Raw genomic sequence first — 27,956 nt, forward strand, 5'->3', positions numbered from 1 at the left:
GCATAAGGGGAGATGGAGAGGGAGGGGGATGATGGGGAGAAGAGAGGAATTGTGGGTGGGCGTGAAAGAGCGATTAAGATAATGTCCTGCTGTTCCCCCTGCCCTTGATCGTTTTACATCATCCTGCTTTGGAAAGCGTGTGCGGGATTGACGTGTGCGTTTGTGTGTTTGTCTGTGCGCGCACGGAACTTGAGTGAAATGTCACCTCACTAAACCACCTCATGTGTGTTAATGTGAGCTTGTGTTTGTGTGTAATGGAAAGAGATAAAGAGAGTGTGGGAGAGAGCAGGGATTAGAGCAAAAGTGATTCCAAAGCTTGTTCACAGTGCAGTTACAATTACATTGTGTCCTAATTAGCTGTGTGTGCAGTAATGCAGGATTCAGCATACACTTGTGTGCACTTTATCTAGGAGTGCATAAGCAGGTCCTTTTGGGTGGGGCCTTTGAATGTGGAAAGTAATAAATATATAATGTGAGATATATATATATATATATATATATATATATATATATATATATATATATATATATATATATATATATATATATATAAATATATATATAAAAACTAGTGTTCTTAAAGCAATGAGTAATAAAACAAAGGGTGCAGCAACACATGTAAACTGACAATAGAACAAAACACACAGGCATACATTGCGTATTTAATCTATGAAAAAAAAATACTGCTGCACTTTGGGTGAGAGAATAGTCTTATTCATTCAGTATAATGCTGCCTCTTGGTGGCCAAGGCGCATAGTAGAAGGATGAGCACAATGTCAATGGAGACTGGAGAATGATCTTTTTACTGACGGACAAACATCCCGGCGTGAACGTTGCTGTGTGAGCAGCATCACCTCTCACTGCTGCCCCTTCCACCCGAGAGGAGCAAGGATTTTATCGGTTAAAGATTTATTGGCTGAAGGAGCGAGGGAGAAGATCTATAGGGGGAGCACAATGAGTAATCTGTCAGGAAGACACAGATTACACCCAGGTGAGCCAAACCATGCTAATGTAGGTGATAAAGAGGCAGCAGTGATACAGGAGGAGGAGGCCGTGTCGTGGCTTCATCACAGTGGGCGTCTCCGGCCAAGACGGCCCTTCAAGGAGCGAGGCTTTGTGGGAGGCTGAGTGGACATGTCCCGGCGAGCGAGCGGTGTGTGGACAAGTGGCTGTGATGGATTGTGGAGGGATGGAAGGATGGAGGGGTGATGATGGGGGGCCAGGAGAGGGAGAGGGTAGGGGAGGGGCAGAGACCATCAATCACCGTGGCGTCTATCCAATGTGTCTGGGCCATCAGGGTTGTGTCCCAGTGGGCCATCAGATGAGTCTTGCATATTAATTAAGGTTAAAGGGGCTGTGACATCAGCAAATAAGATGGGCGCCAATTGCGAAGACACGCCGCCAAAGGCTCAAGTATGCAAGCCCATTGCATTGACATAAATGGAACTGATAGCTAGTGTGTCGAGCCTTAAAATATTAATGACGCTTCAAGGGATGCGTGTTTTCTTTCTTTTTTTTTCTGTGCACCAAAGGTCAGCTCTGGACAGAAGAGCCGGGCTATGATGAATTTTAATGACAAGTGCATGTTTATAGTCATTATAAAGACAAGAATTGTATCATATTTCAAGTATTCTGCCTTTACAAAGAAGTGAAAGTTTCACATTGCAATATGAGTATTAATTAGTTGTACTCATAGTTTAGAGTTGTGTTGATGTGCCTGTCGTTTTCACTGAGAACTGTTTGTGATTCAGCGATGACTGACGTGGGAGGGTTGCATCAGGAAGAGCATCCGGCGTAGAAAAAAAGTGCCAAAGCATGCAATTTGCTTGTTGTGGTCACCCCTAACTTACAGGGTCCAAAGACAGAAGTCAAAATCAATTCAGTTGTGGCTTGAAATAGAAGTTTAATTCTTTCTTCCTCCGAAACTCTAGAAATGATCATCTTGAATGAAAGTGCCATGATAATTCCGGTCTCCACGAAAACAAACAAACAAAAAAGAAATGACTTGCGATGTGTTGTCTTTTCATATGGAAAACAGGCACTCAATCATATGCATTAAATCAATGAGTGGTAGGGCTGAAACGAGAGTTCAAGTAATTTGATTTAAAAAAAAAGTGCTGAGGCATTTCGTCTCGCCCTAGATAACCGCTTATGAGTGTACACGTAAGAAAAAATATGCCAAGCCAATCACAGCAACGATTGTTAATGCTCTGCCTGACCAGTAAAACATGTCGGGAATGCGGTGACAGGCCAACTTCAAAATAAACTTTAATTTACCAAATTAACATGCAAAATACACTTTTATTTTGAAACCTTTTGTATCTGTTGCTCCTTACTGCTGATACAAAGAACACAACAATTTAGAGTGCTACCAAATGACTGAATTTTGCTGACACTGACATTCGACACCTGTTGCCTGTGCATACTGGTGGCTTAGGCTCCATGATAGCTGCATCGAGCATACATTGGCCGCTAGCTATTAGTGCTCAATGCTCCATACACAGTACCAAAGGCTGGTGAGAGCGATGTAAATGCCTATTCACTTTGTTGCTGACAGCCTGACACAGAGTCAATAGAGTCAATAAGAAAAATATAATTATCCATGTTCATAATTATTAATTATAAATGTTGGGTATTCATAATTAAGTAGAAATGTGTTTGTCTTCTGTGATTATAACTGTTTCTCATCAAACAATAATAAACATATAACATTTGTGTCCAAATACTTGACATTGATGTAATACAGCACCAAAACACTCGATAGCTGCAACCCTTACATATAGTACGGACATAATTAAATAAAGACATGGAAATTTTGTTTGTCATTGCAATTCCTTCAGAGTTCGCCACTAGGGGCAGTATGGTACAGTCAGGCAGAGAAGTAGAGTTTCACAACTACTATAAGGCAGGGGTCCCCAAACTTTTCAATTGAGGAGGGGAGTGCGGATATATGGTGCAGCAAACTTGTTTCTCTTTTCACACAGGCGAGCGGTCGGGTTTTCAAACATACTTTTAGGACATCTCAGCCATGCTAAATTCCCCTGGTTTGTTAACAAATAGGCAGATGGATCAACGAATTAATGAACTCTATGAACTCACCATTAATGCCAAACTAATGGGAGCCCTTAGCTCACTATGTAATATCAACAGTGGCCAGAAGCGGCGCTAAAAAACAAAAATTAAGCCAAACAAAGCACAAATGAATGACCTGTTAAACTAAATATGCTCCATAACATTATTTTGTCCACGGCCCACACGGCCCGATACCAGTTGATCCACGGACCGGTACCGGGCTGCGGACCATTGTTTGGGGACCACTGCTGGAAGGGACCCTGTAACTTATTATATTAGTATACTTATATTAATATTTGCCATAGAGTAAATGTCATAGGATAAATTGTTATATTGTCAATGTGTCTTGCCACAATTTTGGTGCAACTATCCATTGCAAAAAAGGGTCGTAACACAGCAACAGTGATGCTGTCAGCCTCTCTTTTGCATTTTGTGTTGTTTGTTAGTGTCAAGGTAAGTATATTTTGTTTTGATTGTCTTCAATATACACCATGTATTCCTCTTCTACTTTTAGTTTAAAAATCATCTTTAGCTGTGATTGGCATTGAACAAAGTGCTAAAGTGCAGCTCGTTTGATCCTCTAAAAAGAATTGGGTAAAAAATAAGCCAATTATGGATCATGAAAGGACCGACTCATTATTTGACTCAGAGTGATGGAAACTGTCTAGGGTTGTTTGATAAAAATTCACCCAATTTTTGACGTTTCGTTTTATAAAACAACCCAGAAAGTTGTGTCAAATATTGTGTCGGTCCTTTTTTGACCCACAATTGGGTTATTTATAACCCAACTGTGTAAAATGGGTTGAGCTCACAGCCACTGCACAACATTTGTATGGCGAATATTTGATTGCAACTCCAAATAGAAATATCCAAATGTCAAACTCCGCCTTGTCCCTTGAAAAGCTTGCAAGTCAGGGCAATTGTATCTCAAGGTACAACCATAATAGAAACGCCTAAGTGAGTGTGTTATTTTCCCCCGTTATGACATCCTTGGTGTTAAAGGCATGATAAACAGGGATGCCCCCTCCCATGCCCCTCCCTTCCACATCTCTCTCTCATCAATCTTTACATGCTTCACTTTTTTCTGTTACATTCCTCTCCTCAATTGCATGCCAGAAAAATAAAACTGCACATTCCTCACCATTTATAATGCACGAACCAAAATGTAGTGAACTTCATATATAAAAGACATTTGCAGCAGCAGAAGGATATTTGAAGTCAAACAGCACATTTTTGGCATATGCACTTTGAACCACCCCGCAGCACATCCACACGTTAATCCTGTTTTCCGCACCCGCCCTCCAATTTCCTCTTTTGCTTACTTCATCCCTCTATTTTCTTTGCATCTTATCTCAGCCCCGCCAAACATCTGCTCGGCATACTGCATCCTCACACCTGACTGATAGTCGGCAACCCAGCTGTGCGTGAAGTCAAAGACGCACTCAAGAGCAAGAGCTGACAACTAAAAGGGAGACTAATAACAAAATGATTAACGCTAAAGAAGAGGTAAGATACTCACACAGACAAACATGTTGAGCATGTCACAAACTAGTTCCTCGCCTCGTTAACTCCTTTGCTTCTGTGACATTGCGTTAGAGCTCCTGTGTCGCTTGTGTCTCAACGCTCCTCTCCTTTCCTTAAATCCTCAAGAGACTCCTCTCCCCTTCTCTCACTTCCCACAACTACACCTCCATCTGAAGTCACTCAACGTGAGGAGCGTGGCATCTCCCGGTTCAGAGTCAGCATCTCCTCCCCCCTAGAGTTGCCGTTATCTCTCCCTTTTGCCCGTCCTACAGAAAGTGGTAAAAAAGGGAAGGCTTGCACAAAGGCGGGAGAAGCAGAGGGAGGAAAAGGCTGAGCCCAGCAGCCAATCACGCGAGTGCGAGGCAGAATGAGGGCTGGAGACAAAGAGTGGAAGACCGAGCCCGAAATAAGGGATGCAGAAAGTACGTGGAAAACACACACAAAAGAGTGCTCCAGATTTAGACTAATGACTTCATCAGCTCAAACACACACACGCGATAATGTTTGCACATGCAACCAGGCGCATGCAGATACTCTGACTTGCTGAGTGCTCCAGATATAGCCACATGACTTCATCGAGGGACCGACAAGCCCACCCTCCCCTGTCTGCCCCGCCCGACTGAAGATAGATGGGGGGCTCATTCATTTTGAAGCAAGCTGCACCAATAAAGTGACATGATCGGGACATGGGTGGGAGCACTCTTGACTATTCAGGTGGAAGGAGGAGGAATGTTTGTAACTGGAAATTTAAGAAAAAAAAAGGTGAATAAAAATCACACAAGCTACAATGAAAAAAATGTTGAATTTAGTCCATTTTAATCATGTGGCGATACTTTTTTTTTATAGACGTATCATGTCAAGATATACTTTGTAAAAAAAAGTCTTGTGTGTCACTTCAGAAATAGTTGTGAAATTTTAGTGTAGAAAATATATTTAGGTTTTTTTTTTTTAGTTATTTTTTTGCCAAATGTGAAAGTGTCAAACAAATCTGATCCACTCACTGCCAAAAAAAATAAAAAATGTTGTATTGAATTTGATCAATGCATGAAATAAAGTCCCCTTGATTCAGATATAATTTTCAAGTAGATGCATAGTCTATTTAAAAATGTATTTGCGTCTCAGGTTGAGCCGCGGGAAATGAACAGTATGTCGGGTTGAGGACCTTCACACAGACCACACATACTGTACTTTCAGTGGAAATGTCAATAGTACCACGTCAAAAGCAACAAACAGCAACTACAGCAGCATTCGATGTTTTTTTGTTTTTTTTAAGTGATTCTAATCCCTTCAAATTACACTCTGCTCTATATATTTTGTGCACAGCACACAAAGAGCCAGACCATGCAGAGAAAAGCAAATACAGGATTGTCGAGATGTCAGATGTCATGAACTGAAAAACAGGACAGAAATTTGTTGTCTGCCATCAGATATAGCCCCGCCCAAAAAACAGTTCTACAGAAAATATTTTTAGAATAGAATAAAAACAGAATAAAACAGAATAAAAAGCAAGCCTCCATTATCAGGCCTGCGTTTTCACAAGTACATCAAAATATGACTGATTCAGTTAGAACGCGCTTTCCATTTTCACTTGCGATAATTGACCATTTTTTTTAGCATACAAAAATTCAGCCTTTTGGCATATACATTTGGAAGCTGCAAGCCTTCCACCTGTCAATAAATAACTCTCTACAGAAAACATTAACCCAACTTTTTTTTTTTTTTTTTTTTTAGAAGAAAAATAATATAAAATAGTCAAGGACACTCGTTGGGTCTTTGATTAGAAGAATTAAAAAAACATGTTCAAAACAAGACTTTTTTCAATTACTATATGTTCTGTATTCGGTAACCTGTGTTGAAGCGCAGACTTTGACTCTACCTCCCTCTAGTGGTAATATTTGGATACACAAAGATCATTTCATTTGCCTTCCTTCAAGCTTTAATTACATAGAAATAACAAAATTTAAAAAAACCCTGCAAATTTCAACAAGTTGGAGGAAAGAAGGGTGATATAAGTGGAATTAGTGTGACGGAATGCGAAAGTGAGGTTGCGATAAAAATGAGGACTGAAAAGGCCTTGCCTTTTTCCCCTGGCAAAACACTTAATCTGTTATTGCAGACATACAATGAAAATTTCCCTAGCCTCTGAAACATACGAAGGAAGAGGGACTCTGTAAATCCATAAGGAAGAGAGGAACACACACACACACAGAGCTAAGAGTCAGTTGCACAGTGGAGTCAAAGAAAAAAGAAGAAAGACACAGACGGGGCAAGCCGAGGGAGTTGGGGATTGTGAGAGACGCCATGGAAACAAGACAAAAAGAAGTGATGCTATTTTAAACTCCATTTCCATCCGTTTTTTTTCAACAGCTGATTACACATGAGAAACCACTCTTCCCCTGAACACATTTTGGCATGAGACACAACTTGAAAGTCAACCTAACAACGTTTCTGAGCATTTAGTGGTTGAGCAACTGGAAGAAAGAAAACGATGACAGAAGCAATACTAGGAACAACAGCACACCAAAAGCCGATATTAAAGCGGTGTCATATAACCTGGAATTACTATAGTAATAATGCTCAGCTTTAGAGGTATTAAGAATACATGGTTGTTGTTTTGCGGTGACAGTGGTGGGAGAATCATTCTAAATATTGTTAATATCAACACCAATGTTAATATTGATAAACATCGATGTAATCAGATCAGCATTATCCATCCATCTACAAAACTTACAAAGCATAAATCATATCTATCTCACAGGAATGTGTTAATGAATGAATATATTTACTGGAGTTTAAATCAAAGTAAACTTGGATGTGATTGAATACAAATGCAATGTCATGTTAACTCTGAATGGAAACTGTTTAGTTGGCGGATAGTGAAGTCAATGAGTTAATTTTCTCCAAACTACATTTTAATTTAGTTCTTGTGACAATTTATTTGTTCTGAATTTTATTAGTTTGTGCAGATGTATCTAACACATAAACATATCCAGCCTAAATCAGTATGCTAATTCGTGCTTTGCATCACTTCAATAGTTAATGGTAATTCATCCATGCCCAGCTCACATCACCAAGTTGACACAAGGGGATTGATGGTCATCTCCACATGGAGTGGAAACGAAGAGCACTGAGGGTAATTATTATGTTGTGGATGCAGTTATGCAAATGTACACAAAAAATGAAGCGATAATACTCCTGGTGAACGTAATGAGCTCACCATTTCCTATAGGATGTACACATTCTATTTTTTACTTTTATCTCATCAAGCCACCCTAGCAGCTATCAAACAGCCAAAAATGCTCTCCAAAATAGTCTCCAGCGATATGTTAAGGCATTTCAAATACCTGTCATGGTCACGACCGACTCCCCACACACGAATACTGCTGATTGGCTGGGAGTGCAGGAGGCTTTGATCATCTGGGTCAACCAGAGTCAACATGCGGTCCTGAAGCACCAGCAGCATCCCTTTACCCTTTGAGAGTACAAACAACATCAGTTTGTCTCACATTCATCTTTGAGAGTATAAACAACATTTTTTCACATGAATTCTATTGATCTATCAATGAAAGGACAGACCTTAAAATGTACTTTTTTTTTTGTCATTTATAGCCTATTTGATATTTTAGCACAAAAAATCTTGTCTTTACTGAAAAAAAAGTTCCCCTTTTATTAACTTGCATAGTGTCCATACAGAGAAGGGGGAGAAGAAGAAAAAAGCTTGCGAAAGTATGGCTACAAAGTATTTGCTTCCCATCATTGGTACTCATACAATACATGATATTATTTCGGTTTCTATAGTAACTGACCTCTCCCCAGACTCCAGCTGAGTCTCTTATGTCCCTCCTGCAGTAGGACAGCTGCCTTATGCAGTGGTGGACGGCCACGCTGCTCCGCCCCTCACACAAGTCCTGTTCTGCCATCTCCACCCAGCCCAAGGATCGAACTGGAAAGGACTAGCAAGAACACACACTTCTATGGATTATTATGATTATTTTTTTAAATTATGATTCTCTTTTTTATTGTCTATTTTCCCCCTTTGCTTTCAGTAATGTAATTCTTTATTGATGCAAAGAATAAATATATCTGGTGCAATTACTGTTACTATAATGTGTTTGTTTATAGTCGGACTTTGATTCACGTTCTCAGAATGATTTACTGCTACTCGTTTTTAAAAAAATGCAAAATTTGGACTGACGTGTGTGTTGCGGCCTTCTGAATTAGATACTGGAAAAGGTGGAATTTAAATTAAAGAAACAGGGATCCTTTGATATGCTTACAAAATATGTTTCTTCCTGGCTCAGCAATTTACATTTGTCATTTCATCCTTTGTTTCAACTTGCTGCTTTGAAGTGCAGATGCAAAACAAAACAAAAACATTACCAGCAGGAGGCAAAATAAATAAATAAAATAAATCCAAATCCAAGCAAACTGGGGGCTTTTGAGAGTCTTTCTCTGTTGCTTTGCCATATTTCTCAGATCAGAATTTCTCTAAACTGCTTTTTACATTTTCACATTAAAATAGCGGTATCTTTTAACACGTTGCAAATGATTTGGCACAACCACACTATTCAAAATGCATGACAAGTTGTCTCTTTTGTACGATCTTAGGCTTCGCAATTTTTTGGCATTAGTTCAATGTATCAAAGAGTCTGAGCACAACACACATCTATTAAGGATCAATAATACAGATAAAACATTTCGCCGTACCATTGCTTCTGAATCCGGAAAGGTATTATTAAGGTCCACGGTTTCCAGCGGTGCTGCAGGGCTGCACAAAAGTGAGACATTAAAGACTTATTGCAGTGCGTCTCAGGTCTATAAACAAAGTGCCATCTAAAAAAAAAAATCTTAGCTCTCCTAATACCTCCGTGATGACCCATATTACAACACAGCCCAGTAGACGTTAATGATGAAAAAAACAAAAAAGATTGTTTTCGTTTCATGTATATTTAATGCTATTGTAAGGCAGTGTATAATTATGCACCATTTGATCATTACTACTATACAGGAAAATAAAACTATATACAGTAAAGTGTGTCTGTGAAGTGTTTTTTTTTCAAACTGCTCTCAAAGATTGATTGCAAATATATTTAACTTGAAAATTGAATCCAGACTTGGAGAATCACTGACTTATTGCATTGGATAATAAAACAAGCGTTCTTATACACATCTAGTGGGAGAACGTCAACATATCTGGCAAAATCACAAGTAGTTCATCAGCAGGTTTTACTTGAGTTTGAGGGAAGCATAGCGGAGGGTGGCCCCTTCAAATGCCTTCAGACTGGGGTCAGGATAGATTGGATAGTCCTTCAGATCCTGGAAACACATATGTAAAACAAGTGCATTAATAATACATTCATAGTTTAGTCCTTTGATGGTGGCTTTAGACTGCATTTGTCACCCACTTGCATTCAAACTCTATAAAGTCTCTACAATATTTATATTTGTTGAATGATCACTTAGTAGATTTTCTTCCTGCTCCATGCAGCCAGCAATGACATCAACACATGGTTTAAATGGCAAATGAAGCGCTGCTATGTGGCATTTTCTACATGAAATTGTTGCTAAAAGTTTGCAATAATATTGCATTAAATATAGAGCTTTCTATGACATTTTTCTAGCTAAATAGATGTGGAGCTGCAACTACTGCAATTCAAACATTACACAGTGTAAAATTTGTGAACATACAAAAAAAAAACACACAATAATAACATACAAGATGGACGCTGCTGTGAAAGTGGAGCCAAAAAAAGAGTATGTTGGTCCACAATGACATGTGATTATAACAAAAACCAAAAAAAAAGGGGGCCATGGATGAAAAGCTTACTGTGGCCGCGCAGGTGGTGCTGTTGAGATTCTGTGCAGTCGAGATGATGTCATTGGAGGGGGTGGAGGTGAGGGAGGTTGGGGAGGAGCCAGAGGGGGAAGGGACAGGCTCCACCGAACTGTCTGAGATGAGACTGCTAGGGCGCTGTGGCAGACAGGAAGAGAGACACAGACCACTGCCATCAAAAGCTTACCAAAAAAACAACAAAAGCACAAGTCAGCTGTCACAAAATCCATCAAGCATCCTCCTGGGTAGTGCCAGGTGTCCCAATACATTTGCTCATTTAGTGCCATTCACAATAGTGTTGCCTTGATTTGAAGTTTTATTTATCAGGGCCCTGTTAACAACGCGTAGTGAAGTTTTATTTTGTATTCTTTTGTTTTGACTTGGAACCAAAAAACAAACAAACAAATATGGGCACGAGTTGATGACAACAAACTCAACTCGTCACAACAAGCAACGCTCCTAGTTGAAGTTTACTGTCAAATTCAACATAAAATCAAGAAAACTACAAGTTGTGGACTTAAAACAATCATATTCCTTTTGCAGCCGTCAAGTTCAATGCTGATAAATGAAGCAAAACGCCAAAGAATGGCTCATAAATAGTATCGCTGTCATAGCAAAGGACAGCGGAGAACAAAGGGTACAACAACACATGCAGAAGGACAAATAATAATAATACACGTTGTATATTCTTTGTCCTCTGTGAAAACAACTACATCTGCTTTTGACTGAGTGATTTATGAAACTCCTCTTCCAATGTAGCTTCACACTTGTATTGTACCGCCTCCTGCTGGCCAAGGCATGTACACCAGAAGTAGCATAATGTGGGGCTGGAAGGGATCATTGGCATTTTCATTAATATATGCGACAATTGAACTCACCTCATTGGGTGGCTGTAGTGAGTTGTGCGTTTCCTGTTGGGGTTCGTTCTCTGTCTCGCCGGAGGCAACAGGTCGGTGGTACTGAGTGGTACCGGTGGGGACGTGCCAGAAATACACCTCCGACGAGTCTGAGATCTCCTGCCAACCTGGGGGCAGGTCCCCTTTGCCCCAGACATCTGCTAATAGAGCAACACAAACAAGAAGTATATAGACTGGGTGCGTGTCATACATAAATCCTGTCTGTGGGTGTGTAAGTGTGTGCAGGAAGGAAGATGGGGATCATTACAGCTTCTGTTACCATAGCAACTCTTTCCTCAACCCCTCAAGCAGTGCCCCTTAGGCAGTGGCCTCTGTTCAGTTTGTTCCAGCTTCGACCCCCCCAGCCCATCTCATTTTCTCTTCCTTATGCCTTTAGAACAGTTTTTAATTTCAGTTTGCGTCCAATGCCACACTTTCATCTGCAATCTTCTTCTCTTTTGTACATACTGATCATTCTATGCGACATAAGGTGGCACAATGTGGCCTTAAAGCTTCCTGCGGTATTTCCTGAGGTAGGGCTTTTTGGTACATTGCCAGAATGCTCAATTGGTAAGCGAGAGCGCAAGGAGGCCGCAGACGGCAAGGGAAGGGGGATGCAAACGAGCAATGATTAAAGGCTAAGACGTTAGAAAGGAGGGGGGTACAAATTACAAGCCGGGGGCCATTTGTGGCACCGTCATTTATTATTTTGTGTAGTAAACATTACCAGTAAAAGGAGTGGAAAACCCTTCAAATTCAAAAGGTGTCAAAGAGGGCTGCATCTAACGCTTATGTCAATAATCGACTAATATGTCAATCGATGAATTGTTTTTTTTTTTAATCATGTAGTCATTTTCATCCTTTTATTAAAACTTTTCCTGTAAACATTCATGCAGAAGATAAGATTTTTTTAAAATGCTTTTTGTTGCTGGTCTGTAATTAGGCTGGGATTGTAAACAAAAAGTCAACCAAGTCGGGTAAGTCCACTTGAATTTTTTTCAACTTTATGATTGTAATACTAGATCGTCTTAAACTAGTATAGGTTGCTTGGTGACTACCAATAATTTAAAAGGTGCAATATTGATACTTGGTACAGTATCTTACTCATCCATCCCTACTATAACCTCTTGATAATGGACATCTGTGGACTGAAGGTCATAAAACATCACCCACATGATGAAGCTGGTTTGTTAACTCTTGTAATGATTCCTTACAAGCTACTGCACAGTCTGGATGACTACAGTATTAATTTATAACATAGCGACGTTTAAATAAATCAAATTTTAATTTCAAATGTGAAATTGAGGGTGTTTTTCAACTTTTGACTGATACTGTAAACTACAAGGAGGGGGGGTAGGTGGGGTGAGGGGGTGTGAAAAGGGTATCAAAGTGGTTCACTTCCAAGATTTTGACAATTCAACCCATTATAAACCATATCATGGAGACTGGAGACAATTTTTGCAATGTTTTTGTATGCGTGTGTGTGTGTGGTTGGGATACCCTTGTTCTGAAGACTAATATTTGCCAACCTGTCTCCTGTGGACTTTGAGGAGAGGGTGACTCCTGAGACAGCGTGGTCCAGCTGGAGTCTTCATCCTCCGAGGGAGTGTCAGGAGTCAGATCCATTCTTAAACTGACTTTGGGCAGCCCCAGCTCTGCTTGGGGATCGGGCATGGCCGGGGGGGCCCGGTTCCTCGTCGGGGTGTTCCTTTCAGTGGATCTGGGCTGTTTCGGGGAGGATGGCGGGAACTGTTGCAGGAACTGGTTCTCGTTGTTGGGGTGCAGCTCCACCTTGATTACTCTGGGTTGGGCGATCCGAGGCTTCGCGGGACTTCTGGGACTTCCCTGAGCCTGGAAGCAGCGCTCGTCCCTGATGTGAGCCGTGGCCTGGTGCTTTTCCGGTTCCCAATCCGGGCTGTTGGAGGATGAAGAAGAGGAAGAGCAAAGCGGGGCTTCCACCACCACCGGTAACAAAGGCTGCCTCGTGGTTTTTGAGTCATCTTCCTCTTCCTCCTCTTCTTCCACCACTGGCACTGCCTCCTCCTTGTCTTCCTGGCAAGAGCGTTTATTGCCGGGCTTCTCTTCTTTCTGGCTCTCTCGCTCCTTCACCGGGCTGGCCTCCTCTTTCTCCGTCAATGACGGCTGCGTTTTCTCTTCCTTGTTCTCCTTGTTCCCCCAGCTCAGGTCCCAGTCCTTGTCGTGGTACTCCAGGAAGCTCTTTGTCCGTCTTCGGAACGGCGGCAGCTGGGAGTTGTCTTTTTCAAACTCGGGCCAGTTGGAGTTGATGGTATCTGTGGGGACGTTGTGGATTTTGCTCTCCGTGTTGGCCCTGCTCAACTCCAGCTGCTGGCTCTCAGCACGTCTTTGCATGTTGGCTCCATTCTTGGCCAGTTTAGGGTTGGTCGTATTGAAGAGAGACGATGAGGAGGAAGAGGAGTAGAGGGCAGAACTGGATGAGGACTTGGTGGGAAGGCCCCTGCCCCTGCTAGCATTTTGATTCTTCAATGACAAGTTATCACTTATGCCCATCACGCTGCGCACGCTGGTCATCGTGTGGCGCTGCCGGCTCTTGGGCAAGGTGGCCGAACCGCCGCCTTCCGAGCCGGGGGACTCCTTGATGACGTCGCGTCCGAGCAGCTGGTTGTAAGAGGAGCGCAGGCTGAGCGAGGTGGGAGGTGTGGCGGGTGGGCCGCCGCGGTTGGCCACACCCACATTGGAGGGCGAGGAGCCAGAGCGTGAGAGGGGAGGGGTTTGTACCGACATCATGGCTGATTGGAGAAATGCCGCAAACAATAACCTGTTGGGAGAGGACACACAAATAGTCATACGTAGCATCACATAACTTTTAAGACAGCTCGAGGACACAGTGGACTGTGTGGTGTTTTCAGGTTTTCCCCGTGCCTTTATTCTATAATATTTATTGGTCACTTTTATTTAATATGCACCAGTCGGAGCAGTGCTCACAATTTTGTTCTATACAAGCTATACAGTTACAATAAATGCATTCTATTCTATTATTCTATTCCATTTTTATTCTATTATGTTCTGAGTGAACAGTTTCAATTACGATTGGTAAACACCCAGACTACTAATAATCAGTATTAGTATGTGCCCTAGGGCAGCTCGATGGAAGAGTGGTTATCACGTCTGCCTCACAGGTCAGAGTCCTGGGCTCAAGTCCAGCTTGCTAAAGACCACAGGCAAGCGATTTTCCCAACTAATCAGTGAAGAATGGTGACACTAAAAATGAAAGTTAAAACTGACTGAAATAAAAGTTCAAAGGGAAAAAATGAGGGTTAACAAGTGATAAGACAGGTAATAATAGATAATCGTTGCTAATATATTTTAAGCAACAAGGGAGCACGATTCATCCCGAAGACTGTGAGGAGATTAAATCGATGTGGTAATACTTAGAAACTAAAATTTGACTGGATAAAAAAAAAAAGGTCCAAATTCCACAAACACAACAAAAGGAAGAGACCGTTAGACAAATTTAAGATAATTCTATGGAACAAATTTTGGATGTTAGGCCGTACTGGCCACTACCGGCCTCAGAGCAGCTGATCCTTCGCATTTCTGCGAGATCTGCAGAGGCGCTGGGCTGGGGGAGGCCAATTATTTTCTGGGCTGTGTTTACGATTCTCAGGAGAACTCCTCGTTCTATTGCTGAACGAGTCAGCATAGAAAACTGTAAGACACTTTGTCAGATGGCAGAGTGAAACAAACACAGTGTGGTTGGTAAAGGTTGCTTAGGAGTTATTGTTTGGTCGTTTGATCAGATTATCAACGGGAAAATATGATATTGCATGTCATATGTTGCTTTGTTTGTGGGTGCTAGAGTCTGGAGCCAAATTGTTGCCACTATGCAAAGACTTGTCATATTTAGTCAGAATGAAAGATGAAAAGTGACAAATTAATACAATGAATGATACATCGCAATACTGATATGCATGATTTGGAATATATACCTAGAGAGCAATTATAAGAGAGCACTGTTCTGAACATAGTTAACTCCAGTCCCTCTGCATCCTCTTAAATAGAACAGCTTTATCTCATACTGATCTCGTCCAAGATGGATGACATCATCAACTGTAGACATGCTTTGCATTTCTTTCATCTGCTCCCAATGACTATAAATCTCTCCCGCATAAAGAAGCAGTTGAGCCAAAAAGCAGCTTTCATCCACGCGCGTCGTTACTTCACTTTTTTCTCATCATCAAATTGCATTTACATGCGCTCCCACTGTAAAAGTGTGAAGAAATCAAATCATCTGCACAAGACCGTTTGTGCATAATCCAGTTTATTTCTTTGCATTCGATCTATTCATTTTGTATATTGCAGTTATATTTATGTTTTACAACAAAGTCAGCTACCACAATTGTGACTACCTGCAGTTTTAAATATTCATTTGTTTATTCATGTGGGGTGCTTGTTCTGCATTTTAGCCCAATCTTTAGTAGAAAATGTACTGTATATTATTTTTTCCCCCTATTTTAGCTCTTTTTGTCAAAAAGATTTGTTGTACAAAATGAATATTGAATATTCACCAAAGATTTCAAATTATTTTTGGGGTGATATTTTTTTTTCATTATTTAATTATTTATTTAAAAACAAATACCAAAACAAATTCTTGTTTTTTTGGTTTTGTTTTGTGGCTTGGATGTACTATTTATTTACTGCCAGCCCAGTAAAAGCAAATCTTTGAAGCCATCATTGACAGTGAATGAGATCAACATTTTCCACTAAATGGCATATTAAGTCAGTCATTGACTGCAAGGAATGCTTTTTTATTCTTTGATATATGCCAGTGACGTATAGTGTCAAGAAGAAAAAAATAATTCATTTACTGACATCCTAGTGAAAATTGATCTAGGACTTAAAAGAGTTCATTAAGAACTGTATAACTTGCATATGCCCGTGGAAAACTGACCGCACTTACACAACACAACTATGGTGTCATTTCAGACATTCTGGAAGCATGGAAAACACACACACAGCAGATTTTAAAAGAAGACAACATCTTGGGAATTGAACAAATTGAGAAGTCAAAGAGCAAAAAAATCCCTAAAGTGTGCACTTTGTCCATGCGGGGCCCTCCTCTCAACTTGGTGGCTGGCCATAGAACAAGACAACAACAACCAGTTTGTGCTGAATGTGCACTCAGACACACAACAGGTACCTGCATTGAAGCAAGCAGTCGGAACGGCGCGTCAGCTTGTCTCTCGTCTGCATTGCTCGTGTGACAACAGGCATACCGTATTGATTCCGTGTTATAGTCTAAGAAAAAGTACAGCCAATTGCCTTGGGCCCCAAGATGAAAAGGGCCCCAAGACATTGCTACTCTGAGACCATATTAATGACTGCAGAGATAATGTGTCAGGAATGGAAAGAGCCCCACACGAGCTTTTGCTAGCTGGTGGCTAATAGGAGGCCAAGATAAACCCACTGTATTCATCCATACGGACAACTCCGTGCCGACTTCGGGATTCGGGACTTTTTATGGGCTCCTCCTTTAAGGTGGGGTGTTTTGAAATGAACCAATATATATATATATATATATATATATATATATATATATATATATATATATATATATATATATATATATATATATATATATATATATATATTTTTTTTTATTTTATTTTATTTTTTTTTTTAAATCGTCTTAATAAGGTTGTGGCCCAAACTCCATCAATTTATTTAAGCTAATGCTGACATCTGTACTTGGTACAATACCGAAAATACATTGAAAAAATTTAACTATAATTATAGTTAAAAATAATTATAAATCAAATTTGTTTTGTAATAAAAAGTAAAAGTATTCGGAAATTAGCTAAACTGTGAACGGGGTTTTGCACCAGTGGCAAAACAATATATGGGTGTGTTTTTTCTTTCTTTTTTTTTTTTAATAAAATCAAACATTTAAATAAAATGTTTTTTGGGAGGGTTTAGCGCCTTGATTAAAATCAGAAATGCATATAATGACAGTATAAAGCTAGGGCTTGGATTTTTTGAGAAGATGCTTATTTTTGGCAGAAAAAAATACCGATTACTTATTAATCAGCCAATTAAATAAAAAAAAATATAAAATATATAGTGAATAAAATAATGTTTATTTCCTCCCAATTCATTTCAATAGGCAGCACTGGCAGCACCTACTCCTTGTAAGTAGGAAAAGCTTTTCCTTTTACATAATTCATTGTGAGGTGGAAATAATTAAAGTTAGACAGGCATTAATTCTCATCATATTTAATTAAAAAAAAAAAAAAACAGCCGATTTTACAAGGCTAACATTTACATTAGCGGGCAGATTAAAAAGCCGGCAAAAAGTTTGCTTTCAGTGTAGGTCATTCATTTTATATGAACAATATCAAGTAAAAACTATCTGTGCTTTCTTATCATTCTGGTGAGAAAAACACATTTTGAAGCAGTAAAAGGCTATCATGCTGCGACTGCCTGTGTTAAAAAAAAAAAAAAAAAAAAATCACTGCTCATATTTTCTCCCTTTCCCTCTGAGCAATGCATGCCTTAATCAAGTCCAACAAAGTGAAGTGTAGAGGGGAGGATAGTTATTAGAGGAGGAAGTGAAGAGCATGACAAGGCATTTTGCCGGACAGCAGGCTATGATAGCTAAGCCACTGCTCCCACAAACCCTCCAGAGAGAGAGACCATTCACACAGGATGCAAGCAACAAGTACCAGCATAAAAGCATCATTGGGCAGTGCCTTTCTAGTGTCGCATATACAACACACCAACTGATAATGCAAAATAATGTACATTACATTCAGATCAGTTCCTTTTTTTTTTCTTGATTTTTATTGCAGCCAGTTTCTTAATGACATTTCAAACAAGAGCTCCAGATACTTAAACATACATTGTTGTACATATCATACTTGTACAATAACAACTATTGTTGTGTGTCTTTCTCGGTAAAAGTATTGTAAAATTCATTTGGAAAAATTACTAAATGCAAAATATCATTTGAAAGCTCCCAAAATTAAGTTTTCTCCTGTTCCTCTCTCTTGACAATCAATTGATTTCGCGCATATCAGATAAAATGAGTTATGATAGCTTTTGTTGTTAAGACTTTGTTGGCATGTTTTCCTCCAACTGTCAAGACATTTTCTTTTATTTTAGCAGTGGATACTCTCAAGTTGTGCCTCAATACGCACAATTTTCTGACTAAAACATTTTAGCCATCCAGAGGAAGACAATAAAAGTGAGCTGTATGACTCAGCAGATATGACATCATCAAGCTAATTGCTCTGACAATAGGAAGACGCTCAAAGTCCTGTTTTAAAACAATAAATGTAACTTTATTATATTCCTTAAAATGTTTACATTTTGCAACATTTTCATAATGTAATTTGCAGAGGCTTGAGTATCTCTTGCATACAGAGTAAAATTCTGAATCAGGAGATAACGAATTAGTATACTATTGTTGATGGTTGAGTTGCTGCTATGGGCGACTTAAACTACGTCAGATCAAATCAAACTGTACGTTTTGCCACCAGTTTTTTCTTGAAAACACAAAAAGAGGATACATCTCAAATACAGGGTATGCCTTTCAAAATAATAATAATAATAGTCTCATTCTGGAATGAAGCACAAAATCTTGGAGAGTTATCACTGTCCATCACTCGATATTGACAGCTATCCTGTGGCTTATTAGGGCGGATATTGAAGGTCTCCTCGTCGCAGCAGAGCCCATTTTCCCAAGTCACAATATTGCAAACGCAACAGATGCGCGTCCTAACAGTGGCGAAAAATCAACTTGAGAAAGTCAATGATGTCATGGGTGGAGTGTTTTCAACCCCTGCGCCTCACACCGTCCTCGATCCAAACAAACTCCCAAAGCGAATGTCAGAAAAGCATCATTGAAGCGAAATCAAAACTAAGCTGTCGACAGGTGAACAGACGCAATATATCTTTGCACATCCGGTGCATCCGCCACCCTGCCTGGTGCACATCCCAAGACAACATCTTATTTACTTACCTCTTAGCTCAGCCTCTACCGTGTAGGGAGACTTGGGTATCTTCCTCTCCCACGACAAGACGCAAGTGAGCGGTCCCTGCAGCGTATTTTTAAGAGCCAGTCCGCCCCTATGTGCAAGCCGGCTTCCCGCATCCGATCACTTGATCCGCCCTCGCCCTGTCCGGCTCCAGCTCGCTGCTGATCGTGCTCGGTCGGCTGGCCAGGCTGAGGCTGCGCTTGCTTTCTCTCTGCGTCACGACGTCCCGGAGCGGCGTTGTGGCGCTCCTCGAGTCCCGCAAAAAGGCAAGCCAATCAGAGCCGAGGACGAGCGGAGAAGGAAGTGGAGGACGAGGGGCTAGCCGCCATCAAACAACCGGCAAGTCAGGTAATGAAATCACACATCATCGAAAGACCACGTCACACCCGGAAGACATGTGAATGGGGTTCAATCTGCATCAGCGGCAACCATTTGTTTTAATATTTGATGGAGAGGGTGTGCTTGGTAATATCCGGTACGAGGTAAATCTACTTCCGCCCACAGATTTTACTCTAGGTGACAAAACTATACTCTTGGTAGAATTGCAGTACGTGAGCCTGATCTTTTGTGACCAAATGTCTAAATAATTACAGTTATGGAAGTGATTCCCAATGGTGGGGATTTTGGTTTAGATGTTTATTTGTTTCAAACGTATACATATCAAACACCAGATCTTTAAACGTGTTTAAGATGACTTTATTGAAAAGATACATCAGTCGAAGGAACCGTGTCGTTTTCTAGGACACCCTGTCCTAGATTGTCACATATCAAATAAAGATGTAAAGACGGATACAGCTGTAAAGTCATTCAGAATAAAAAAATAAAATAAATAATACTGTAATAGACTCACACGCACCAACTCCCAATCACTCCACACACACACACATCCAAAGCTCTCCAACATCAATGCCAATATTAAGTAAATGAGACCCTCCATTTGATTAAAAAACATTTGAGTAGCTGTGAATAAAAAATCAAAAAGGGAATTAATTTTAAATTAATATTTGATATGTGTAGTCAATTCTTGTTGGTACATTTATACATTATATTGTGTATACTTTTCATATCAACTCAATAATTTTGTTTAGGTGTTAATTCTTTTTTGTTTTCCTTTCCAAGCTACTCATGAAATGGATGACTAATAATAGTCTCATTTAATTAATAAAAAATATTGTTGTAATCTGGTGTCTCATTCTGAGTAAATGTGATTTTTTTTTTTTCTGGGGAAGAATTACATCTTGATTAAAAGACATGGAAGCCCTGCTTGCAGTAGAAAGACTAACATGCTCAATGATAGGGGAATAATATATACAAAATTCATTCATGAGGTTGTTATACAACCAGCCCATTGTACAAACAAACTGGATTTTAAAGCATCAGGCAATAAAATGTAAATGAAGATTTTATACATATAATTAAAAAAACAAAAAAACTTTATGAAGTTAAAAAAAAAAAACGTTTAAAAAATGACAGACTTTCTGTACTTGACCAAAAGGTGAGTAGAATCGAACAAAGTTTACATTCGAAAACACAGTACAGCGAACTACAAGTTATGGCTCTTCTGCTACAGTATACATGCACTTGTAGTGGTTTTCCTGTCCGCTCACTGGTGGAGAGTTAAGGTCCAGTTAGCTGTACTTTAGCTTGAAGTCAGGGGTCCCAGAAACGATCTTTGTAAAGAGCTATTGTTGATATCCCAATCACATTAATGCTGTATAGAGAATGCAACTTGATGGGGCATTTTTCTTCTGCAACTAACTTCTATTTTTGAGTTTCCTGATGTTAGTGTGATTGCATGGAAAAGGCATCATGTTCAAGCATCGATATGAACATTGTTTCATCATACTCCAACGGCCATGCAAAATAAGATGTACGTTCCATGTGAAAATTTCCAATTTTGAAAATTCCTGCACTTCTGCGATTGTAACCATAATATATATAAAAAGACAACATCAGTTTTTGTAGCACTTATCCTACCCCTACCATCCACTGGCAGGATTTTCCCTCCAAGATTTGGGGACGTAAGTGAAAAGACGTGGAGGAAAGCGCCGGAGTCACATCCATGCTCCCGGTGCTCCAGCAGTGAGGCAGGAAGGGAAGTGCGATGGTAGGGCTCGTGTCTGCGTGCACACGATCAGCCAGAGGCGGCTGGCGGTCCCGCTCCAACGCGGAGAAACACGGCGAGGAACGGATGGAGCGCAACACTGCAGAAGATGGAAGGAAGTCAGTCATCTGGTCAAAAGACACTAAGGAATGCGCTTCCGCTCACCGGCAGTCTCGATGGGAGACGCCAGGAAAAGTTGAGCCTGCTTGTTGCCCGCTTGAGCCGCTCGTTTGTAGAATTCGATTGCTGTTCTCAGGCTTTGCTTGACCCCAAAGCCGCTCTCGTGGCACTGAGCCAACAAGAGCAGCGCGGTATTGTCCTGAACAAAAGCAAGGGGGAAAAAAAACAAACCGAAAAGGACTTCATGATCAACTTTCAAATATTCTAAAACTGGGATTAGACTTTTGCGGTATTTACGCAGCTACTGATTTCAGCTGTCAAAATTATTCATCAACAACCAATAATCAAATATATCAAAAACTCTTTATACATTAATTAGTCAGTTTCAAAAAGGCTGGCGAGTATGACATCAATCCAGTTTTTCTTCATAATCATTTATGATCCAGAAGCATAATTTTTCACTCAGTCATCACACCATGCAAATTATTGCTGACTTAAGTCAAGCGTTCATACTTTACTTACAACCTATGTATATTATAAAATGAAAAAAAAAAGATATTTTACTAATGCAAACGTTTATGTTATCATTTTTATTGTTCACCAAGACTGCTTTCTTGATGCATTTTTCTTAAATACCCCTAAAGTTTTTTTTTTAAACTAAACCTCAAAGAAGGCTAGCGTTTGTCCACACAGCAGACAAAAAGGTCGCTCACATTGCTCTGTGCTGCCATCTGCAGGTAGTGCACTGACTTGCTGCCATCTTTCATTGGCTCCCGGGAGTATACGGAAGCCAGGCATAATTGAGCCTGAAGAGGAGGCATTGAGATAAAAATATAACAGTTAAACAACATCCATTGTTGCTATGACAAAAGAAAAACATGGCGAGTCCCACCTTTGTCAGGCCAGTTGCAGCAGCCTTCTCCAAGAGGTCGATGGCTGTGCTCAACTTTTCTTCACTCTCGTAGCCGCTCTGGGTTAGGAGCAGCTTTGCACACCGGTACTGAGCCAGTTGGTGACCGGCCACTGCTGCCCGCCAATAGTAATGAGATGCCTTCATGCAGCAAAAATATATTTAAAAAAATAGAAAAAAAAAGAACATAACCAGATAATTAAGTAATTAATCAAGTATCTTTAATAATCTGTGTATGAGTGTGAGAATAAGTATTGTATAAGAAAAAAAAGTTTGGGCGAACCTTCTGCATATCCCGACTGACTCCTCTGCCCTTCTCGTAACAGACGCCAGTATTAAACAGAGCCTTGCTGTAGCCCTGCTGAGCAGCTGCCAGGAAACATGTGAAAGCTTCCTCGTCGCTTCCGCTTTTGACTCTTTGAAGGCCTGTGGCGAGAAGAGAAACAGGAATGACGAAACAGTGCAAACTACCATATTGGGTGTGAAAAAACTGGCTTGGTGAGTAACAAGTAATATACTGTAATATATACCAATAATGTTTAGGATTACTGGTATGCTGCAGTCTGCGACTTTTTCAAGGTTCTGTGCAGCTTCTGCCACTCTCTCCTCAGGTTCAAACATACACTGAAAGCCAAACAGTCACAGTTATTCTCATACATACAAGTAATATCAAAAATGAATTCAATGAGCTTATAACCTTGTTATAGGCATGCTCTGTCTCTGTGGTCTCTTCCTCAAACACATTCTCTTGCAGGTTTGAGGCAGGCATAAAGCCACAAGTGTCATCTGCAAAGGATAAAAAGAAAAGAAAATATTTGCTCTGATTCCAGTAAGTCAACTAAATTCATAAAGGTCACTGAATAAAAGAGTCTTAACTTTCACCTTTGGTTTAACGTACTGTAGGAAGATTAACCTATTCATGGATTTTATTGGAAGCTTGTTATTTAGTAGTGAATTACGAAAAAAAAAATTGTATGCATTTTTTTCTGCAGAGTACTGCACACACCTTGTAAAGGCGAATCATGGCGCAGCGCCCCCTGATGGTCAGAGCTGGTGGCGTTAGCGGTCAAGTGGTTCTGCTCACTGCTGTTTGACGCAGCATCACTTCCACCACTGCCGCCGGAGCTCTGACCCAAATCCCGATTGTGCAGACACAACACACTACTTCCTCCAAGCACCACGCCATTCCTTGAAACTGAGGAACACCAAAAAAACAAAACAAAAAAAAAAAAACAATCAAGGTCTAACAATAAAGAAAATAAACGAGTGTCATAAGCCAATTCTATTTGAAAAGATGCGGTGCTCACAAATATCCAGCAGGAGGCGGTAACCACACTTCTGCAAAGTGGGCGGTGTCTTTGGGACTCCTGAAATTGGACTGGGCTCAGTGCTTGAAGAGAAACTGGAGTGAATCCTCCGGCAGATCTGCATGAACAGCACCGCTGTTGCACCCTTTGAACAGTGACCAAAAATTGTTACACATGCTACAAATGACCAATTAATAATACTGGCACGCAGCAAAGTCAAACATCCATAAGACAAGAAAGGATGAATTGGGATTCCAAAACTGGGTTGGCAATAACACGTCTTTATAAATCCAGATACTTAATATCAGGAATTTATCTACAGTTTATTTTTTTAAATATTAAACGTAAAAAAAAAAGTATTATGTTACAGAAAATAACCTACACACACAAAAGCATGTCAGTGTCACATGGCACTTCTTAAAAAGAGAAAGACATACCCATCCCATAGCATCAAGAGTTGTATAACGAGGAAGCTCAGAGGAAGTGAATTTAAAGGCCCGCTGTTTCTTCCTCCTGTCGCCATCCTCCTCTTTATGGGAGCTGAAAGGCATCAAGACAAAAACATGCTCACTTTGTAACATACATGGCCAAATCATTAGTAATACTTGCTTGTGATGTATTTCAAATTGTCCAATAAAGATGGCTGAAACTAGAGAATGCATTTTTTGTGGAGGTGTTCATACTTAATACTGGAATGTATTGAATTGTTGAGACAAGTTGGAATGTATTAAATGAGTCAACAAATGTATGGAGAGACACATTTGTAAAATACCTATTCTTGGTTAGTGTATTGGCAAATTTGTGGAATTGGCACAAATTCCAAAATGTTCCTTATGCTAATAGTTTGAATATGAAATGCGAAATGTGGGTAACTTTTACAGTTTCTCATTAACACATTCACAAAAACAATTAATTAGTTTTAGTATTTTCAATAACTTACTAAGGCTGAACATGGGTTGTAGTGAGTAGATATAAATACTCATTGTTCATTAGCTTCTACACATATGAATTATTGGGCACAACAAATATCCCTTTTCAGCAAAATCTGTCTATGCCAACCAGTTGGTAAACGCAATTAGCAATAGTGTGCTGGTGATTACAATTTAAGGTCAACAAGCACTAAAGTTATAAGTACATTACACATGTAATAGGGTCTTTAAAGCTTCAACAACATCCATAAATAAATCAAAGAGTGGAGCTGCTTGTTAGCTAGATGAATTAAACAAATTCCTGTTAAGTCTTCATTTGCTGCTGCTGCTGCTGCTTCTTGATAAGCAGATGGCAACTATCTTGCTTGTAATATCAATGCCATACTATCCTTATAATATGAATAACTATGACCAAGCCACTATAAATTGTTGGCAGTGGCAGGTTATACTCTTGGATAATACAAGCCTAGAGCTTTTAGGGAAATTCACAACTTTCTTTCCTTTAATTTTGGAAGTTCCTCTTGACTGAAATCCCACCAAACTACTAAATCAACATTTCTTTTTAAGCACACAAATAGCATCAGCCATTCAGCCATGAGGTGATAATAAAAGGAGCCTTATGGCAGGGGGGTCTTTGAACAAACAATTATGCTTTGTATTTTGTTTAAGTGTGATATCAGTCTAAATACTGCAGTGATATGCCATTTACTTTGCAATAATTGATCATTACTTTATTTTGTCGTGGTTTTCAATTTGAAATGATCCCAAACCTGCGACATCTTGTTAGAGGCGTGTATTTTTTTTTGTTGAACTACCTTTAGAATCCAATTACCCAACATAGACAACTTTAGTTCCCCATTCATACCCACATGATTGACTAAAATGTGTTCATCTTTTTAAGTTTGAATGATTTAAATCACTGGTGGAATGTGCCAGAAGCACTACACCAAACACCAGTGAATTAATAATAAAAAGGCTAACATGCTGTTAAACTAAGCACTGTTATCTTTACTCTTAAATATCTTCGTGAGGATATGGGCCAAAAGTGAAACCATAAACGTCTAAAATAGATTGTTATAAGGGTGAAATAGACCTGCTATCTGGGGTATTTCTTGATGTGGAGAGAACAGTGGAGGTGTTGATGACCTCATCTTCAACATGGTGATTTTGGGGGAGACGCAGTGGGGTGTTGGTGTGGTATCGATGCAGCACTGCAAAGACAGAAACAGAAAGAAACATTCATTATAAGGACACACACCAACTCTTCCATTACTGAAGAATTTGGGAGGATTTCCATTAATCAATTGTATTGTTTATGACGTACTTACGAGATGTATTTGAAGGAGCAAAAAAATAAATATTTTCATTTAAAGGTTTCTCTCTAAAACGTATTAGAATGACTACTGCAAAAACAACTGTTAGTATTTTTTTTTAAATAATTCAATATGATATGAATTAAGAGGACAGTATTAATCAACTGATTTGTCTAAAATGCTAAATTATTATTACGCTTTTAGACTTCGAATACATGATTACTAGAGTAATCATTTGAAGAAAAGAAATGTGACAAGATAGCAAAACTTTAGTAAAAAAAATAAACAAGGTGCCATTCATCCTCACGTTGTTACAACAACGAATTTTAACGACTGTATACATTTACTACTGTGTTCGGGCAACAATCAACAAAAACAACGTCGTAGACTACGACAAAGAAATGCATTTGATATTTTCGATTTCATGTATGGGATAAACAGAGAAACGAACATCTGCGTATAGTGTTAGCTTGAATACAAGACAAGTGGACACTTCAGAAACTTTGACAGTGACAAAAATAAACAAAGGGCCAGCTATCGGCGTCACTCGAGAAGTTTCCATGTTGCTTCGTCTTACCTCTCCACGCGAGTCCTTTAATCCTCCACATGTTACTCCTCCTTTCTCACGGGAGCTTCCACCGTCAACCAATTATCAACTTAACATACCTCCAAGCGGAAACACCTTTCCTTCATTACAGGTTCGGTGGACATAAACAAACTCCACTCAGACAAAAGTCACGAGTGCTGTCCGATAAGGTGACGGTGAGCCAACCCGGAAGTGGCTAACATGACGCAACCGAAAAAGTCTAATTGTTGTTAACATCGCCATCTTGTGGTAGGAGATTGGCACAATCGTTCGCGTCACATAAATGGACAGTAAAACGGACAAAGATCAAAACGCTGTTATTAATTTTAACATTTCCATACACTACTTGTACAATTATTATTATTATTATTATTATTATTATTATTATTATTATTATTATTATTATTATTATTATTATTATTATTATTATGGAGTGTGTATTGTAGTTGTAGCAGTTTCGGTGGATCCATCCAGCCATCCAGCCATCCAGCCATCCAGCCATCCAGGCATCCATCCTTCCTTCAGAACGTCTTGCCGTGTCTTTGCCAACTAAGTGACGCAAGTGACTAGAGTGTAACGCAGACTTCCCGGCAGGCGGAGTTAAACGGGAGTGAGCTGAATCCAGGGTAAACTTTGAATGGCCAGCTTTATGATCGGTTGCCATGGTGAGACACTGTATTCAAGATTTTCACCTGACCTTTTTCTTGAGGCAAAAGGGAAAACGCCACCTTCTCATTTTTACAAATGAACTAAAATTAAGGTCAAAACTAAAAACATGAACTCCTCAAACTCCCTTCTGAGCATCAGCTAATAATTTTCATACTGTACATGATAGCATACATGCACCACATGTACATATAAGCACACTAACTGGCAATTTTAATTCTCCGATTTGGTAATGAATCCTTGGGTCCATAAGTGAAAATGTGTCTTAGTGAGGGATTTCTTTCCTTTTGGAACATGAGGCTGTCAAGTTGCAAAGTCATAGCGCCGCCCCAGTTGTCATGGTAATGAAAGCCCATTGGCCTCATAGAACAAAGATGAGGTGAGCAGTGGTGCTTTTGCATGAGAAAAAACTGCAAAACAAAGTAATTTTCAAATAGAGAATTCAAAGTAAATTTTGGGATTCTGTATGGTACTTTGTCAAAAGAATGGCAGAGTCCACTCCAAGTGAGGGAAAAAAAAATGGCAGATGTCACAGAACCCCTCCGGAAGTGTGATTATTTTGTTAGCTGTGAGCCCTGATGTGAGGATGCTTTCAACTTTTGTGTGTTTGCGTGATACGAGATCTGAATCTCAGCACAGCCCTGACTTGTGGAACACCGACATAGAGATTACTGAGGATTT

At 39.8% G+C, this 27,956-nt stretch overlaps 2 protein-coding genes across 3 annotated transcripts in view; both read right to left on the minus strand.

Annotated features, from left to right (window-relative positions):
- LOC148413748 (amyloid beta precursor protein binding family B member 2-like) overlaps nt 1–19,715 on the minus strand; it is a 35,148-nt gene extending 15,433 nt beyond the window's left edge. Inside the window, exons 1-8 of one of the 2 annotated variants that reach the window (XM_088430894.1) lie at nt 19,325–19,715; nt 12,855–14,122; nt 11,308–11,483; nt 10,424–10,567; nt 9,827–9,912; nt 9,304–9,364; nt 8,403–8,549; nt 7,941–8,068 (exon numbers count right to left, since the gene is read on the minus strand). In XM_088430894.1, the coding sequence (XP_088287020.1) occupies nt 7,941–8,068; nt 8,403–8,549; nt 9,304–9,364; nt 9,827–9,912; nt 10,424–10,567; nt 11,308–11,483; nt 12,855–14,091 (1,979 nt within the window). In that variant the 5' untranslated portion in view covers nt 14,092–14,122; nt 19,325–19,715. Of the gene's footprint in view, nt 1–7,940; nt 8,069–8,402; nt 8,550–9,303; nt 9,365–9,826; nt 9,913–10,423; nt 10,568–11,307; nt 11,487–12,854; nt 14,123–19,324 lie in introns of both variants that reach the window. The other variant, XM_088430893.1, reaches the window with a different exon arrangement.
- A 299-nt stretch (nt 19,716–20,014) lies between these two features.
- Nucleotides 20,015–26,785, minus strand: dele1 (DAP3 binding cell death enhancer 1). Its single transcript, XM_088430895.1, has 12 exons — nt 26,601–26,785; nt 25,804–25,921; nt 24,219–24,321; nt 23,782–23,926; nt 23,481–23,669; nt 23,172–23,260; nt 23,005–23,098; nt 22,758–22,900; nt 22,457–22,615; nt 22,278–22,370; nt 21,610–21,763; nt 20,015–21,544 (listed from the first exon to the last, which is right to left on the minus strand). The coding sequence occupies exons 1-12, from the start codon at nt 26,629–26,631 to the stop codon at nt 21,309–21,311; spliced, it is 1,554 nt and encodes a 517-aa protein (XP_088287021.1). The 5' UTR covers nt 26,632–26,785; the 3' UTR covers nt 20,015–21,308.
- Between the last annotated feature and the right edge of the window lie 1,171 nt (nt 26,786–27,956).

The sequence above is a fragment of the Hippichthys cyanospilos genome, chromosome 13 (genome assembly GCF_059441005.1).
Source record: "Hippichthys cyanospilos isolate Australia breed blue-spotted pipefish chromosome 13, RoL_Hcya_1.0, whole genome shotgun sequence".
Classification (NCBI taxonomy): domain Eukaryota; kingdom Metazoa; phylum Chordata; class Actinopteri; order Syngnathiformes; family Syngnathidae; genus Hippichthys; species Hippichthys cyanospilos.